Here is an 18,919-nt window from a genome sequence, read left to right on the forward strand (position 1 = left end):
TGGGTCCATCCTGCTTTTATCAACAGGTCAGGCTGGTGGTTGTGGTGTAATGGTCTGAGAAATATTTACTTGGCACACTTTGCACCAATTGGGCATTATTTAAATGTCAGTCTCTACCTTAGTATTGTTGCTGACCTTGTCAACTCCTTCATGAGTACAGTGTGCACAGCTTCCTATGGCTAACTCCAGCAGGATAATATGCAATGTTACAAAGCTCAAATCATCCCAAACTGTTTTTTTGAACATATAATGAGTTCACTGTACTCATATGGCCACCACAGTCATCAGATCTCAATCCAATAGAGCACTTTGGGAGGTGGTGGAACAGGAGATTTGCATTATGGATGTGCAGTGAACAAATCTGCAGCAGCTGCGTGATTCTATTAAGTCACTATGAACCAAAATCCCTGGGAAATGTTTCCAGTATTTTTTGCCACAAATGAGGACGGCAGTTCTGAAGGTAAAAGTCCTCCAAATTTGTACTAGCAAGGCTTCCCTTATACCAGTGAGTGTATATAACGTTTACCCCCGTTACCCCTCTATGACACATTAAGATCTTTAACCTCCCTGGAGGTATTCCCGAGTATGGCTTGGGGTTAATTTTCAGTACCAAAATCGGTAACCCCAAGCCACACTCGGGGTGGAACTGTAAAGGGTTTACTTGGTCCCCTTGAGCCCACGGCGCCCCCTGGTGATGCCCACCCTGAATTTTCATCCCCGGCTTGTTAACATCAGGGCCATAGATGCCGGGCGGACATGGGACGCGTGAGCAGCGGTGCGCTGGGGGCGAGAAATTTAAAATGAAGTAATAAAGTATTTCTAAATGTCAAATGTACCGGTTTGACATTTAAAAATACTGATATATTCATACCGCCAGGGAGGTTAAGCAGGTAAAAAAGTTGTGAGTGTTAACATTAACCAAGACCATAATAAATGAATCCAAAGGAATGAAATCCTCTGGCCCTGATAGTCTGAATCAAAGACAAGAACCTAATATGCAGTTCAAGATTTCTGACTTTATTGTCTGCATTTTCACTTTGGGTCAATTACCGAGAACATTTTTATAACAATTTCAAAGCATTTTCAAAAAGTAAAAAACAATGACAGTTTACATCATTTGAGTAAATGAATATGTTTCCAATATCAAAATCATAAACCAAAAGTATCAAACCAACCAGTGTAAAAAGAGTAGGAAAATAAAAATGGACAGTGGGTGTAAAACAAATTGTACATTCTCATTTAACAATTAAATAGACCTGATTATAAAAAGTCAAGTTGTAATGTTATAGTGAAAAAAGGAATTGTGTAAGTACCCTGCAAAATGTAGCTTTTATCTCGATTGCCTCCTACAAATTACAGTGTACTTTCTGACATATGTTTACAGTCACAAAATTGTATATGTGCATTGTGAGATCTAAGGCACAGCTAATATCAAGAGATTTGGAGTAAGATGTATTGGTGCCGCTACTGTGTGCTGTACACTAATCTTCTTGCTGGAAGTTTGGATATAGGGAAGCAAAACCCTGCTTCTACCAAGATGGTCACCTCCACACAGGCACAGTGCAGAACAGGACATGGTAACCCAAAAACTGGGTCACAAATCCCAACCTACAGGGGCAAAACTTTTTAAAAAGTATACTCGTGTGGCTTCAATGTATATTTAACAGAAGGGTGGTGGGGGATATTTAGGTGTATTTGTAGGGTTATACATCATGCCAGCCATATTGTTTATTAAACTTAAATGGTATAATATGGCATCTGTGGCACAATTCTTATTTCATAAAAATTTTAGAAAGTGATTAGCCTTCAAGAATTCTTTTTAGTCTTCCTCATGTCTTCAGTTGTCTGTTTCAGCCATTGGCAGGTCCTCTGCTTGCTTTCCACCCAGCTATAGAACGGTTTGTATCCAAAGTGTCTGAATGCCTTGTCAGTGTCAGGGTAGAATGTGGTGCTCACTAATTTCAGGATTTGTACAGTGAAGAAGGGCTTCAGTTTCCAAAAAGGCTTCAGAAAGGAACTTATCAAGCTGTAAAGTGATATCATCACCCACATCTTCCAGTAAGGAATGTGTGACCCAATCTGTATATCGGGGTCAAATTCAGTGAACAAATCGTGGAGCAATTCCCTTCTGTACAGAAATGGGGTGTCATCGTATGAGTAGTATGCCTGTCCACCAAGGACCCCAGGGTTCAGCTGCATATGGCGAGCGGCAAGCACATGCATCCAGGCCACGTTACCTGTAATTAAACCAAGAGATTTCATTCTGCAAAATGCACATTTCTTTAAGCAGGATTTTTTTCCATTTCTCCTTTTTTTAAGATTTACTACATTACAAGCAGCCTAGTGCAAATATATATATATATATATATATATATATGTTATATATATACAAACACACATATACATAGGCAATCCTGATTTAAGGACATCTGACATTCTGATACGAACGGGACTTACCTGCTTATTCTGTGCAGGGCAGAGGCTTAATGGGGGGAGGGAACAGTTTGCATGACTTTCAAACTAAATCTTTTGCTAATCACAACTGAGACAGATCTCTTCTGTGGTCTTTTGTAACTCTTTAATGACCAAGACAAACTCTGCAGTTGTTTTTTTTTTGCATATCAATACACAGCTTGCTCCAGAAGTTAATGAATGTCTAGGCTTTATAAGGATTTTTTTTTTCTTGCTTTGTTTGGAATTAACTCACAGTGAGGATTTTATACAGTATCTGACACCTCACTGCCTAATAATATGATAATATAATAATATTGAGATAAACATCTATTTGCATTGGTTAAAATGATGTACCTTTTCCGACTTACAAATTTATCCTAAGAACCAACCTACAGTCCCCATCTCATGTAACCCGGTGACTACCTGTATATACTGCTGAAAAAGCTTAATAAGTTTATATAGTCTGAATACAAAATCAATACAGAGAATACAATGAGTATTCTCATATTAATCTTGCAGTGTGTTTGTGTATTTCCAGATCTTTGCAGTAATTTAGTGTAGAATTTGTGAAATAAAGACCTGTCACTGCTTTCCTCTCTTCTAGTACAAAGTGTCTGGTCTTGTATCCACCTCCCTGGTATTTTACATAGTTACATAGTAGATTAGGTTGAAAAAGACAAAAAAGTTCATCAAGTTCAACCACTAGGGAAATAAACATATACCAGATATAAAACCCTATAAGACATGATCCAGAGGAAGGCGAAAAAACCCTGGTAGGGAGGACCTACTGGGTTCCCACAGCCCTGCTTTCTATATTTGGTGTCCAGAAAGCTGATTTAAATCCTTTGTGGATAGTGAGGAACATATTTAAATAAATGCTTGCAGTTCTGCTTTAACATATTCTACATATTTACATCTATAATATTTTTGTAATGGATAGAGTATATTATTTTGGAGAGAAAAGTTGTAGCTATACACTTTGTCTCTTTTAACTTTTTCACTTCCAATAACATGTATCATATACATTTATTTTAACTATTTTAATGCCCCACAGTTTTTAACTATATTATCAGGCTTTCAGCTTTAATGTAAAAATTGTTAGGGCAAAAGTTTAAGTCTACATCCATGGGCCACTCATCATGGAGCCTTTTTTAAGGAATGCCTAGGAGCATGAAAAAGATCCAATGCTCCATACAATTACAAATTTGCACTTGACTGGATAGTTGAAGTCAGCAAAGCTTCATTTCATTTATTAAGTGAGGTGGAATATCCTTGTAAGATAATTCACTTTGCTAAATGAACAGTCTTTATTCCTTTAGTAAATCAACCCCAAAGTATTGACAGCATAAAAATGGCATGGCAGCCAAGTAATCAGCATTTTCAGAAGGGTCAGTACTGGCAGCCTTCTTATTTCTCTAAATCTCCATTAGGATAGCAATGGATAGGGGCAATTTACACTATGTGTACATTAAAGTACATATAAATCAACATATCAACGAGTTAATAGCATTTCAAAAGTAGCTTGCAAGAAGCTTGAAAAAGGGGATATACACAAATCGGAAACTAAAATTTGGAATTGTTGGCCAATATAATCTACATGCAGGTAAGGAATATTCATTCTCCTTTGCATCAACTATATTGGAAACTGTAAAATTGTGTAGTGAACAGCGCCATCTTGTGTGCAAAGTACGGTTTTGCAGGTAATCATTTCTTTTCAGATAATAGGATTACATGTTGCAGCATGATGAACTGTAAAATCATTAAGTGATTTTAATGATTAACTCTCCACATTTTTGCAACATCTAGGCAAAATGCAAAACACCCGCCACCCAATGATGCTACAAAAAGAGCATTTAAAGTGGATAGCTAGACAGACCTTTTTGGATTCAGGAAAGCTTTGGATTCAGTAAAAGTTTTTTTACTGCTGTGTCCCATTGGGAAAATTTTCCCTCACCCCCTGTCCCTGTAACATTAAATGATTTAAAAGGAAATTTCCCCAATGGAGAGACAAAGATTACATTTCCAATGCACCTATAATCAGTCCATCTTGTTATCTGAAATAGAAGTATTTGGCTTGTGTTTCATTCTAAATCTCTAATAAGCACAATTTCACTATAAAGGTAAGGAAAATATGAATCTGTCTGTGTCTCTATTGAGGAGATTTAGTGGCATATTAAAAAAAACAATATTTTTGTTGTCTATTATTAAATTCCCCAAAAATGTAGCCACCCTGCTAAAATACTCACGTTCCTTCTCACTTTGGCACTGTAGAGCCTTTCTAGCTAATTTACTTGCAACATTATCAACCCCATGCCTCTTTTTTTCTGCGAATAAGCAGTAATCTTGGTGACCTCCAGTGTTGCAATAGACTATGGCTTACCTATAGAATTGGATGAAGCACCTGTGTACCCCAAGATGAAGACATTGTCACTATAAGGCACCTGGCAGGGCCACTCCGCGAAGATCACTGAATTGAGGAGGAAGGTAAGTTTTTGGGTTGGTGGGCTGCATTCAAGGGACTGGGGAAATCGCCCCCTTCAAGTCCCAGGGTAATCAAAATCTTTATGACCAGACAAACATGTGCAATTTTGCTATGGAATGGCTTATTAAAAAATAACATTTTTGCCTCCTGGAAACCCATAATTGCTCTTCTGCCACCAGTACAAGAGAATTAGGAACAGAAAACCTCCAATTTTCTATTTCTGGCTAGTACCTGCTAAGGTTTTGTCAGTTCTGACCTGGAAGGTGTCCTACCAGCAGTTATTCTTTTAAACAGTAAAGTTCCATTTTAAAGTTCAGATTTGCATGAATTTAATGGGTAAATGTCAGGGTCAGGTTAGGTGTTGGGGGTTGGAATAAAGGGAAGGGTGGAGAATATAAACCAAGCCCTTTATCAAAATCCTGTTTCAATTTTGGAGTACCATCAATCATTTCTATAGGAAAAAAACTGTTATTTGTCTGTAAAAAAAAAATAGCGTTAGCACTGAAATATTTATTATATATTAACACTACAAGTTAATTAGGAATGGTTTATGTTTAATGAGTTTTATATATGAGTTGATAAAAGAACATTTATTAATTGTATTTCCATAAATTCTATTGATTCAGAAAGCAAAATGATACCATGGCTGCTAACCCTTTCTTATATATTGCTATTTTAGACTATGTTGTTATGGTTCATTAACTTAAAGAGAAGTAAAAATAGGCAAAATCTTTGTGATAACAACACACATAACTGCTGATCTGTAAGAGGAGCTAACAGGAAAAGGTCTAAGTTGTAGCCTTGGCATGGTACATGGATGCTGGTAAATGTTAAAAGTAAAATTAAATTTCATCAAATCTGCCCTAATGTAATTATGAGAAATCTGTGAAATAAAAGTAACTTTGACAAATGATCTCTGATGTTTCCATGTTATTATTCCTCTTACCAACATAGTCCAATTTTTGCTTTGCATCATCAGAGTCAACATAGTTTATCCGATTGTTTTGAGATTTTGCAGAACGATAGTTCTTCAGAAAACTTTGTGTCTTTTCACCATAGATGCCGCTTGGTCGGATGACGCAAGTAGTTAACTTATTTCCATTGCTCATCTGCAAAGCAGTAAAAGGAAATAGGGTTAGACGGTTAAATGTAATTCCTAATAATAGAAAATTAGATTTGAGGTTAATTTATTATCTAGGAAGAAGCAATGCAGCTATCCTATCCTCAGTACTAATCACATGTCTGCAGATGGGTCATGGAATTGTGTTCAGGTTTAGGCCACCTGTATATTGATGGATGTGTTCACCTAAAGGGTGAATAAAAAGTCATCTTCTAAGGTAAAACTGAAATCAGTGAATAAGTTAAGATTTCCCACCTTTTATGGTAAGCATTACCAAAAAAAAAAAAAAAAAACAGATTTGTTTTAAACCCCTCCTAAAAAATAAAAACACACTTCCTACCAAAGAACAAGGTTCTGGGTTGCCATTATTATAGGTTTGTGGAGAAGCCTTTGGGAATCCCATTCAATATATGTGCACATTTGCCTAAACAGATTTAAAAAAAAAAATATAGTGCAATGCATGGCATTAGAACTATGATCAAGAGGCTTAGAAATACCAAGGAAACCCCTCACTATGAAATAATGGGGGGAGGACAGCCCTAGTGAAAGTTTATATGAGAACCCAGGGAAATTTGTTGACTCTAATGTTGCTGGAAATCATACAGCTTTACAGTACATAAAATAGAACTAGATGATATTACTCTACTGAGCTTTCCGATGACTAAAATACATACCTGCTGACCATTAGCCAGGAGCACTAGTTTTTCAGCCTGGGCCTTTGTTTTACCATAATTCAGTAAGTTCTCACCATTATATATCGTGTCTTCTGTGACTCTTAAAACAAAAAAAACAGAAGAAGCAGTAAATAAATGAAAACCATTTATAATAATGGTGGCCAACACAGAATATTTAAATGAATTAAAAAGAGGTTCGTAAGAAAGTTTTGTTATGAAACCATAAATCTCAAGGTGATTTGTTCATCTGTTCAGTTATAATTTATTAATAATATTGTAAAGTGTAAGCTCTTCAGGGCAAGGTCCTCTTCTCCTCCTGTGTCACTTTCTGTATCTGTCGGTCATTACTACCCCTATTTAATGTTCAGCGCGTTGTAGTGCTATATAAATCCTGTTTAATAATAAATAGGTAATTGTGACCAATGTCCTCTATGCCAGCGGTCGCCAACCGTCGAGAAAACTTTGGTGGTCCGTGGCTCTGGCCACCCGCACCCGTCAGGAGAATGACCCCGCTGGGGGGGGGTGTGGAACCGGCCAGAGCCACAGACTATGTCCCCCGTACTAATCCCAGGCTCAGAGAAGTGGGTGGGCATTGTCCCTGGACACAATCTGCCCACTCTCCCATCGCAGGCTCAGATCTGCGATGGGGAGTGGCAGGGTTTAGCCATCATGACGTCACTCTGGGGGAGTTTTCTCCCCCTTCGGGTGACACCCAGCTCCCCGCGCATGCGCGGTCAGGAGTTAGTATTTGTAGTGGTCCGCGGGACCAATAAGGTTGGCGACCACTGCTCTATGCCCTCTATAGCCTGGATTTGGGCCTTTGCCACATGTTTAGCATCTACCGCTATGTTACTGCACACACATTAACATGTAATATTTATTTATTTTGTGCAGTGATGTGTGACATTAGAGCAGCCTATTCACTTTTTAGGTGGGACTGGCAATGCACAACAACACACCAAAGACACGACCACATGATGAACCATTATGTTCACCACACCTTACAACAAGTGACAAATGGCTCACAACTTGTGCATTATGGTGCCTTCAAATACCCCAGAATGGGAAGCCCTAGTATGGTGCACTGAAGTCCTATTCATAGTGAATGGTGCTGTAACACCAATCCAGGAGTGTGCATTGTGTTGTGTTGTAGGATTATACATTTTATTTGGTTTTGCTACATTTTGCTAATATTTAGTAAAACATAATAAAGCATCAGCTTTAGACATCATGTCCGTAGAATAAACACAAGAGCATTGATAAGAACTATACATAATTTTCCAGACTTAATAAAACCTAAAATGACACAGAGTTCAGTAACCCTGGCCATGAGAATGGCCTTGCACCTAATCCAGAGATAATGATGAATTCATGTTACCAGCTTATCCTTTGAACCCCTGCAGGAATCTTTATGTTACACAGCTGGTGATGACAATGGCTTACACATTAACTTTAGGTGTGTATACCACCTTATGCAAAATATTGCGTTACAATACTTGGAGGTATCATTGCTTTTACATCAGTGAACTGGTAATGCATTCTAGGAAGTATATGGAAAGAATGCTTCTACAGATTGTTCTCCAGCTCTTGGATCCAGAAGGTTGAAGGATTGGTAACTGAGTGAATAAGGCAGTGTACTCATGTTCTATTGGTGTCGCTGGAAACAATCTTTCATAATCATTTCCAGTGATAAAAGAGTAACAGGTGAAAAAGCAGCAAAAGAAATCTCCAAAGAAACCTCCACATGCATCAACAATAAAACTTTAGATTGGCCTTTTGGTTTAAGGTTTGGGTGAGATTAAAGTGGATGTTCTTTCGTTGCATGCAGTTTCCTGACAGCTTCCAGCCATTTAAACACAATTAGCTTTAAAAATAAAGATATCATAAAAAATAAAGCAATCCCAGACTTCCAAGAGGTGGCTGTTTTCTGGGTACTTGAAACCCCACAAGCCTGCAGTCCCACAATGGAACAAGGAGGGTGTAAGGGGATTTACCAGCTATTTCATAAGCATCGTAGCATTACCTGTGCCTCCTTGAAGCATTGGAAGCTGAGATTTGTCTGTTTTTTGTCCCAAAACCGTTACAGCACCCTATCTTCCTGGCTCCTGGAAGTTATGCAAATATCAAAATGTCATGAGAGTGAATATTTATCTGGAAGACTAGGAATTCGGGGCCAGTCTGGATTTACATGCAAACTTTTCTGCCCGATGCCCATGTGTGATGCTGGGCCTCTAGGATTGCAAGAACTAAAAATTCTTGTATGAAAGAAGTGTACTAGTGGCAATAAGATTAGAGAGGAAAGCAATACATGAAGATAAATATTCTCCAGGAAAGGAGGGGGCTCAGTCTGACTTGCTGCGAACTCCAATGTAGGGGTCCGCAAACCCTGGTCCATCTGACAGGTGGATGCGAGAGCATGGAGACCAGCGGTGGTCTCCAGAGTCACAGACCATGTTTTGTGTACGGTTTGCGTGGTCCTCAAGCTCAAAAAGATTGGGGACCAATGCTCTAATGCACATTTTTTCACAGTGAAATTGGATTAAGTAATTGTATTACAGAAGAGAACCCTGTACATGTGTCAGGTAGGGCTGGATTCTTTAGCATGCAGTTATTACTTGTTTTATTAGAATATATTCCTTTTGCAATACCTGAAATATAATGGGGAATATGTTAGCTAGTAGAATATAACATAAGCATCACATTCCTCTGAAGGGTCAGTGACCAGCAGAACAGGTAGTTCACTGAATAGCAATTTGTTTCTGTTACTGCAGCAAGTTATCAGCGCCTGATGGGTATACAACTGCATTGGAAATATAACCCAGGGGGGAATCTAAAGAGAGGACAGCCTAATATGAAGGTTATCTTTGCTGTTCTGAAAACACCTGTGTGGTGGATCTTACAAATATAAGTGTCAGAAACCACAATTCCTATTCTTCTATACCTGTGTTAGGTACTGCAGCATTAGTAAAGACATAAACATGGCAATGGAAGCCTATAAAGTTTGCCCCTGATAGGTATACATTAAAGAGCACCTGTCCTTTATTTATGCAACCATACATGTACAATATAAAGAGCCAGGATAATGTGTGAGGTGGAGCGCAAATCTGAATGCAGACTGTAAAATATTTTTCAAATGGGTCTTCTGCACATTCACATTCTTCCTCTTTCTGTACAGATTTGTAAATTAGCTACTTGAGAACCAGCAAAGGCCGTGGTGGATCTCTAAATGACCAACTGAGGGCATCCACTGTCATTTCCTAGGGAGAAGAATGTAGCCTCCCTCTCCTTTCCTCTTCGTGTAATTGAACATTTAATTTATTCAATTTCAGTTTTCTCAAGCAAATGGAAAACTGTAACTCTGGCCTTAATGTATTTATGTCTATGTTGATACTATATAGAAAGGACTTTCATTGCGGCTGCTAAATCTTCATTTTTGTCACCATGTCATATTCTGACATCAAGTGCAGAGCTCTTTTTTGGTAATGTTGTTCAGCAATTATACTGACTTCACTGTTTGGCTCACAAGCAGCCACTAGAGGCAGCATCAACCAACATATATGTATGATGCAGTTATACAATTATACTATACATCCCCAATTAAAGCAATTGGAGCAGCTACTCTTGAAAGATCTACAAAATGTTAGAAAGTTAAGGTTTTTTTTTGGCAGAAGATGAAAAGTTTTTTCTCCAATGTGCAAGAGGTTCATTATCAGCATAATAGAATATTAGGAGAAAGATGGGGACACGGTAGTAGCATAGCAGTTGGTGGCTAAACATGGCATTCAAGTAGGGCTTACCAAAATGTAATAAAAAGCACAGTTAACTCTTGCACAAAGTAAAACAAAAATGTGAACAGCACATTGAAATTACTTTCATGTAATCTGTACAACATGTGGAGGTGCGAAGAACGCACTTAGCTTTAAATCCTTACCCAACCATTGGATCCAAATTTGTGTTTGGTCCAACAGCAGCTATTGAGCTTGTGTACATTAGGTAGGGGACATCTGAGGCCAGACAAGCTTTTATTACATTTTCTGTTCCTGTAAAGAAAATTCATAAGTGTGAAATATAGTTTTGCTGTCTAGGTAATCACTGCAGCCACTCCAAGGGCAGTGCAATTATAATTGACCATGCGGCACCCCGCTTCCCTCTCTTCCCTTCACTTTCATTATGATCATTCGTCATCCATGAATCCGCCAGGACGGTTGTCGGAACGACGGCGAATATTAGACGAGAATAATCTGACGTGTGTACGTAGCCTAAGTCATTGACCACATTTACAGCAGTGGAGTTGTGTGATGCTCCTCTTCCACCCTCAATCCGGAGGTCCCTGGAGGTGCTGGTAGAGGAGGATTGCTAATCTCTAATCCTTCCGAACCTGAAAGCATTCAACTCCATACCAGCCTTGTAGCTGGGGTGCAAAGCAGACTGAGCAACATTTTTTGCGACCCTGGATTTGTAAATAAAGACTTGTCACTTTCTCATTTTCTGCACTGTTTTTTAACTTAATGGTTAGATAAAGTAATCTCAGTTTTAAAATTTTCTTCTACCAATGTCTTTCCTCCCCTATTCAAAAATAACCATGAAAATTTAGCCAAACTATTATGTTTATGTGAAGGCTGGGCAGAAGATTCTGAAGGGTATCAGATCATGCTTGCCAGCAGTGTTTAGAATATCTTCTCCTCTAGGCACACCAAAATGAAAGTGTCCTTTTGTACAAGCCCTTTCCTTTGTTATGTGGTTAACTTTATAAAACTGATGTTAAAACTGACTTTAGTGTTTTCTACTTTATAGATGGCTTTTTTTGAAAGGGAAAGAGATGTGTTCATGATTCCTGAACTAAATAGAAACTTCTGACTGGTTTCAGCATTCCCTGCACCTCCTTCCTCGGCATTTCTTTTTACTTTGCAATGAAAATTTGAAGGTAAAAACACAGAAAAAAAGCTAGTACAGTTTTGGGCTTTGTTTGCTTCTCCCAAACTTATTGAACTGTAATGGCCCACTAGTACCAATGAAATAATTACAGCCTGCAGTGACTATGGCTACGCTCACACTATAGAAATGTAGGGCCGCAATGCATGCTAGTATGCATTACATACATTGGTATTATGTGGGGTTATTCGTTCCAACTATCTTTTTAACTCACATGGACAGCAGCCTGGTGTTTACCGCAATACATAATAAAGCACAGCATAATGAGGATGTGGCGTCTTTCCCCACCTTGATATTTGAAATGTAAAACCAACAAATAATTACATATAAAGCATCATGATATGTGTAATATTCATTATTTCTTTACACTTACCTCCAACATTTATTGCTTCAAGTTTCTTAAATGGGTGTTCATCCATAAAATCCACAAGAGCAGCTGAATGAATGACAACATGGACACTTTTAACAGCTTCTAAAACTTGCTTATAGTCAGTGATGTCTCCCTTAATAAAGGTAATGATGGTGGAACCTGTATTGCAATAGAGAGAAATATAAACAGGAATGAAAAATATTTACTCTATTATATTTAATTGATTACATAAGAATACATTTGTGTTACAATCTTACATTAACACTACTTCATACACACATACTCATGCTTGTTCTTTATTTAGTGAACAACCAGTGTCAAAAGTTTGAAGAAGCAGACAGTGCTGTGAAACGCGTTACGCCAAGACTGTGGAACAAAGATTTGTACTTGCTTAAAATACTCACACTGATATACAGTATATTTATCTTCTGTTGACAACCTGTTCCTGACACAGAGACTGGAATAATGTTTGCATAATCTACATTTGCTGTTTGGCAAGGAATTTGTTTTATATGTGCCATTTACCCATGACACCTTTATATGTCTTTTATATCTAAGAAATACTCATCAATAAACTATTGTACAATTTTTTATGCAACCAAAAAAAACATCGTTTTTTCTTCTTTATCTTCTCTTTTTAAAAAACAGTGAAATTTACTGAAACATTCCTTGATAGAGGATCAATTACTGACATTGCAACATTGAAAATTGGACTTGGAAGATTCTCTACCAGGGACCCAGATTATTTTATAATTTTAGGACCTGTCTGGATAGGAAATAGGGGACAGCAAGCATGTAAGCCTCCCATTGTAGCCATAAAAGGTCCCCTGGGACCTGGCTTTAAAAGCAGAAAAAAGCATGTAGCCTTTACTTTTGGCAAAACCAAATACCTGCCCTCAACAGTAGCAAGGGCCATCAAAAGGGGAGAGAGTCTCCAGTGTTGTCAGTTTTGGGACCTTTTTGGAAACTGGAAGTCTCCTTAACGGGGTGAGCTCCAGACAATCCACCACCTCACCTTGGAAAATGTGTACAAGGGCACATAGTACACCTTACCCATTCCCAGAAAGAATTATATCAAGCCTAGAAATAAACACACAGCACATTACATAAACATATTTATCTATTTTAAAAGGTCAAGCAATGCCCAAAGATGAGTTCCCACATAGATCCATTCTGCTCCAGCTTCTCTCATAGCACAATGACAGGAGCTCTCCAGCTGCTGAATAAATGGTCTTGCACTGTTTACAGCTTTTACAGTCTTTAAAAGAGTTATCCACTTAGCTCTTGAGAGCTCTTGAGCAGGTCGTACAATTAAAAGTAAATACAACCTAAAGCTACGTACACACTTCCAATTATTATCGTTGGAAAACGAACGACGAACGATCCTGCACGATATCTACGAACGATCGTATAGCACCGATCCTGCACATAGAGATAATGACACTATCGTTCGTAGATATTGTACACACAATAGATACGATCGTTTGAGCGATAGAGGAACTATGTGCACGACAGGAAAGTGAACGAACGTTCGTTCATTACGCATGCTCAGACCATGGACGATCAACGAATGATCGTACACACGAACGATGTTCAACGATCGTCGTCCAATCCGATCCGCCGCTCCGGTCGTTCGTTTCCAACGACTTTCCTCGTTCGTCGGCGTCGTTGGTTACTTTTTTTACGAACGATTTTTGCCCAATCGATCGTTCGTCGTTCGTTTTGAACGATAAAAATTGGAAGTGTGTACGCACCTTTAGGCAAGTGCTGCTGGTCAAAGGCACCTGAATATTTGATCATCAGCAAGTGTTTTGGTATAAGTTCTGGACCATTCAGGTGTGTGTTAACATAATGTCAAGGTAGAAAGACATGAACAATAATTTTACAGATGCAGTTGTTGCTGTCCATTGATCTGGGAAGGATTATAGGGCCATTTTCAAACAATCTGAAGTCCCATTCTGCAGTGAGAAATATTCACTGTGCAACGCTCAGAGAAATTGAAAGCTACATCTTAGACTCTACAGGCCTTATTATGTTACATGCCAAATATTATGGGTGTATGAGAGTCCAATTGGAAAAAGACTAAATCAATATCACTTGTTTGCAAGGGTTGCCAGGAAAAGCCCCTTGTCTCAGAAGACACCATTGTAGCACCGCCTAAGTTTGAAAAGTTACATTTGACCAAACCAGGAAACTTCTGGAAAATGTACTTTTAGGCAGACAAAACCAAAGTGTTTGACCAAAATGTCATATTTGGTTAAAACCAAACACAGCGTGTCAGCACAAACACCAAGCCAGTGAAATGACCTTAGCACCTTACAGTTATCGAGTTGATCGTGAATGCCAAAGTATTGTGAGTATTGTAATGTGAGTCCATCTGCACAGCATCCAAAGCTTACCCAAGCATAACAGCAAATTGATAACAGAATGGTTGAAAAAAATAAACAAGTTGCAATTGACCATTCACAGCCCAGACCCCAACCCAATCCAAATGCTGTCTCTGTGGGCCAAATATGCTTATTTTTGCTTCTAGGTATGTGCTTTGCCTTCAAATCCCTCCACTGTTTTTGTCCCACTTACATTTCTGACCTGGTAAAAAAGTACTCCCTCCTCTCCGCTCCCTATTAATGACTTCCTCACTCATAACTCCTCCTGTATCACTGTCTGTCATTTGCAACCCCTATTTAATGTACAGCGCTGCGTAATATGTTGGCGCTATATAAATCCTGTTTATTAATAATAATAATAATAATAAGGACATGGGTCTACGCTCTTACCCAATCGGTGGATCTCCATTCTTCCCTTCACATTTTCAACTTTTTCCTCTTACCCTTTTCTTGTCCTGCCTTCTTTGTCTTTTGCTGTCTTGTGTTTCTCTCTTTTTTCTTCTATTCTTCTTACCTATCCTTCAAAACAAGTTGTACAAACTCAAACACCTAGAACCAAACCCTGGCTTTGCCTCCTAGAATATATTTTTTTGTGATTAGCCACTGCTGTCTCCTATTGGTATTGGGTATTGTAGGAGTATGACGTTTTTTCCAGTCGTGAAAAAAATTTCTATGATATTTGGACTGGTTTGTTTGTTTTCGTTATGCTACAAATGTGTTATTTAAAGCTGTTTTGTATTTTGTAAGTTCTTTAATAAACTTTAACTTTAAAAAAGCGGGGCCATGATATGTTGATAGATACTGTACCTGTGAATGACCTGAGGAATTGTGGAAAATAATAACGATTTGGATGTGAAACAAGAGCCGATTTGGGGAGGACAGTTGGCCAGGGAAAGAGTTGGCAATGGCAAAGCAAGGAATATATAGATGGTAATTACACAATAGCTGTAATTATTGCTTGTGTTGTGTAGATTAGGCACAGATTATTTGCATATTTCAAATTTTACAATTTATGTTTTTATGTACTGTAAAAATATAATTTTTTTTTTTTGTGCAGTTGTTTTCTGTTTACTGCTTTGCTGATAGGCCACCTAAAACCTGTAACAGGATGTTATTATTACATTAATACTTATCATTTTCATGGAATACTTGAAAAAAAAAAAAAAAAAAAAGAATACTTTTTCTATAAAAATACCTCCTCTTAAATCTTTTAGGAATCCACCTTCATTCATATCGAAAATCTTCACCTCTTTCACATATTCTTCTCTGCTCAGAAATGTTACAATATGTTCACCGATAAAACCAGATCCTCCAGTTACCAGATAAACCAGATCCTTGGCCATACTGACAGAATAATGGTTGCTCGGAATCTGAAAATGGTAAACAGAGATTTTGATTTAAGGGATATCTTTAAATGGAGAAACTTGACTGTTGACACCTGTCTAGGGGGAGATATCTGAAGATCTCCTGAGCATCCCTTTCTTGGATAATAACATGGGACCTATGGATTTAATATCTTGCCTATGCCTGGTTGCCTGCAGCTTTACCCCTTTTCTTTTCATGTTATTTCCCGCCCCTTTTTTAATTGCACCTGATTCTTCCCTTTTATCTTCCCCTGCTGTTTTTCAATTCTGGAAAAATTTTGTAATGATTTTATTATTGCTATTTTATGTATGCTTGTTATCATAAGTATATAAAAATATTGTAATATCAAACCATTTTATCCAATTTCCCATCCACCCCCCATGGCTGAGATTAGTGCAGTTTTTTTGCTAACTAAAATGTTTTGTTTTTTCTAATCACGAACCGATGACCCCTCCATGAGCTTTGTCCCATCAAATTCTATTTTTTTGTAATTAACATTTTAAAAGCCATATGCTTGATGATTGAAGTAGACTCTTTTTTACCCCATTTACTAAGTAAGGTATTGATATAGCCCAGTGAATGGGATAAGGCAGGGGTGCCCAAAACGGCGATCACGATCTACTGGTCGATCGCAAAGGCAACATGAGCCAATCGCGGAGCACTGCCTTACCCCTCCCTGCTGTTTACCAGCAGCCCTGCTGTACGTCTGAAGGACGTTAAGGAAGTTAATTCTGGCTCGGGGTCAGGGTTCAATTACTGAGATAACTTTGTACAGATTAGCAGTACTTTTTCTTGTGCAGCAGTCACTCTTCTATGACAAGTAAACTGTAGCTTTCCTGTCACTTTAGTCTTGTAGTGCAATGTCTCATTAGCTCCAGTCACTTCTGTGTCATACTCGGTATGTATATAAATAAAAATATGTTTAGCATTTTTATTGTTGGCAGATCATTTTGACCTGGTCTATTTAAAAGTAGCTCGCAAGCCAAAAAAGTGTGGGCACCCCTGGGATAAGGACCCACCCCTGGGTCTTGTTGTAGTGAGATGCTATGGCCTGTGCTGTGGTCTGTTGCAACATGGACCCCATTTATTCCATTGCAGTGGGACAGTGTACAAAATTGGACACAAATGTCTGAAAAAATGAATTGTAAAAATGCACCACATACATATAGTGAGAATGTCAGAGATTTTCTAGGTCTCATGTTGCTTCAAGCATAAGCAAGCCGAAATTTTGTGCTGACTTTACAATGATTTTTCTTTTATTTAGCTTGCATAAGATGAGATACTTTTTACAAAGTGAATATTTAAGAAGATAAGTGGAAAGTTACTTATTGGTAGTTAACAGTAACCTAACAGTCAAAGAATTATTAATCAGAAAGAGACAATATATTACAGGATATCCAAAATGCACATACAAATGTTTTACAGCAATATGTAGTATATTGACATTCATGTAAATAGTTTGGTGACAAATAAACAAAACAAAACAAGATATTCAAAATTCAAATACAAACTCATAGCATTGATGAATGTTGTAACACTACTACTGCAAACGGAATTTTGCAAAAAAAAAAAAAAAGAGTGCAGAGTGCCCTGGAAAACATCAGGGGGCAGCCAGAGGGTAGATGGGTCACCCCCAAACAGTCTTCATGTACCAAATGATGTATTACCAACATTTATGACATGTTTAGTCTGAGAGTTCAATGTAACAAAAAAGGCTGATGAAAAGCTGTATGCAATATACAAGCAAACATGTCAGACTGGATATGGACATCTTTTAGGTATTTGTATCAGATCAGATTTTTCCCTTACCTCTAACCAAGTCACCTTTTGTTGTGCAGGACAGACATTGACATATCACACAAACACATGCTGTGACCAGGTTTTATTTGCTGGAGTTCAAGAAAACAGTAGGAGTGACTTTAGAAGTTACGCCTTGGGTAGGATCATCTATTTTTTTTTTAACCCTATAGTGCTAATGCCAATATTTAAATCACCCGATGATTTTTCATCCAGTTGCATGTAAGATCTTGTTGACACTGTAACAACCCACTGTCATATTTGTGTAGCCCTATTCTAACCTACTCTGCAGGCTACTGATGTGTTGTGGAGCAACCTATGTGGAAGAACAGGAGCAGAGCCTTTACTTTATCTGTGGAAACAGGATGAAATCTCTCATAAGCGCAGTGCCTCCACTCAATTGGGTCTTGTGAGTAACAAGTGCAGTCCCAGTTGAGAATAGTGTACTCATAGACAATAATCCACACTGTATTAGCAGAAAGAGTCCCTGTAGTGAATAGTAACAACATATGAAATCCATTGTAACATAAAATTTTGCAATCTTCAAACAGCAGCAGTGTAAACATGGTAATGTCTTAGTGAGAGAATTGTGCCAACACTTACAGTCTGACGTTATATTTTATCTGTGCATGCAACAGAATCAGAATCTTTCACTCTCCAGACCATGTCCTTCCCAAGGGCTTACCCAAGAATCCCTGCCCCAGGCTAGGCCAGTACTGATGACTTCATCCCCAAAGTGCCGAGGGCACAGCAGCCATCTTGGAACTTGGCAAAACACACACTGCAGTAGCTATCATAGAATACATTAATGCATCATGCTAACAAGTCCAGAATGAACAGCAGTCATGTCCATTATAGCATATGGTTGCACAGCACAACTTTGTGTAGCATAGCAGGGTCTTCCCAAACTGTCATAGGTAAACACAGGTGGGGGCCGTCGGACACGTTCCCCTCTTTTAGCTCTTTAGGCATTAATCCAGGGGGTCCTGGAATAGAGCCAGCAGGATAACCTGGTGCTCCAACTGTGCCTGGAACTGTAGGTCTACCATCTTGGGCCCTTGGTTCAAAAGGACAGGAACTAGGATTCAAATGTCCCCTCTGAGGAAGGCCACCATTACCAACAGGTGAATGATTCTGTACAGGAGACTCAGATGGAGGTGTAAACCAGTCACTGTCATTGCTCTGGTCTCCACTGTCAGCAGAAGGCATAACATCAGGATCTGGAGAAAAAATCAGATTGTAGCTCCTCATCAACATTTGCTTGTGGTACTGGAAGTAGATGATTTCTATGCAAGGCCTTAATGCGACCTTCAGGTCCTCAAATATGGTAGACAGGAA

General features: G+C 38.4%; 1 protein-coding gene across 2 annotated transcripts; it reads right to left on the reverse strand.

Annotated features, from left to right (window-relative positions):
* Window positions 1–996: 996 nt before the first annotated feature.
* LOC140343137 (3 beta-hydroxysteroid dehydrogenase type 7-like) lies at window positions 997–18,293 on the reverse strand. 2 transcript variants are annotated; one of them, XM_072429663.1, is made up of 7 exons: window positions 18,185–18,293; window positions 15,615–15,789; window positions 12,036–12,191; window positions 10,662–10,770; window positions 6,731–6,830; window positions 5,883–6,045; window positions 997–2,237 (listed from the first exon to the last, which is right to left on the reverse strand). In XM_072429663.1, exons 2-7 carry the CDS (start codon window positions 15,760–15,762, stop codon window positions 1,807–1,809), a joined length of 1,107 nt encoding a protein of 368 aa, XP_072285764.1. In that variant the 5' UTR covers window positions 15,763–15,789; window positions 18,185–18,293; the 3' UTR covers window positions 997–1,806. The 2 variants fall into 2 exon arrangements, with proteins under 2 accessions (XP_072285764.1, XP_072285772.1); XM_072429671.1 differs by lacking the exon at window positions 18,185–18,293 and adding an exon at window positions 17,594–17,687.
* Between the last annotated feature and the right edge of the window lie 626 nt (window positions 18,294–18,919).

Source organism: Pyxicephalus adspersus, chromosome 1 (genome assembly GCF_032062135.1).
Source record: "Pyxicephalus adspersus chromosome 1, UCB_Pads_2.0, whole genome shotgun sequence".
NCBI classification, from domain to species: Eukaryota; Metazoa; Chordata; class Amphibia; order Anura; family Pyxicephalidae; genus Pyxicephalus; species Pyxicephalus adspersus.

Excerpts from the sequence above, each read along its gene's own strand:
- LOC140343137 (XM_072429663.1), bottom strand. The coding sequence starts at position 15,762 with ATGGCCAAGGATCTGGTTTATCTGGTAACTGGAGGATCTGGTTTTATC. Across the intron at positions 12,192-15,614 it reads CCTAAAAGATTTAAGAGGAG|GTTCCACCATCATTACCTTT; the intron begins GTATTTTTATAG and ends ATTGCAATACAG. Across the intron at positions 10,771-12,035 it reads TGAAGCAATAAATGTTGGAG|GAACAGAAAATGTAATAAAA; the intron begins GTAAGTGTAAAG and ends TTTTCTTTACAG.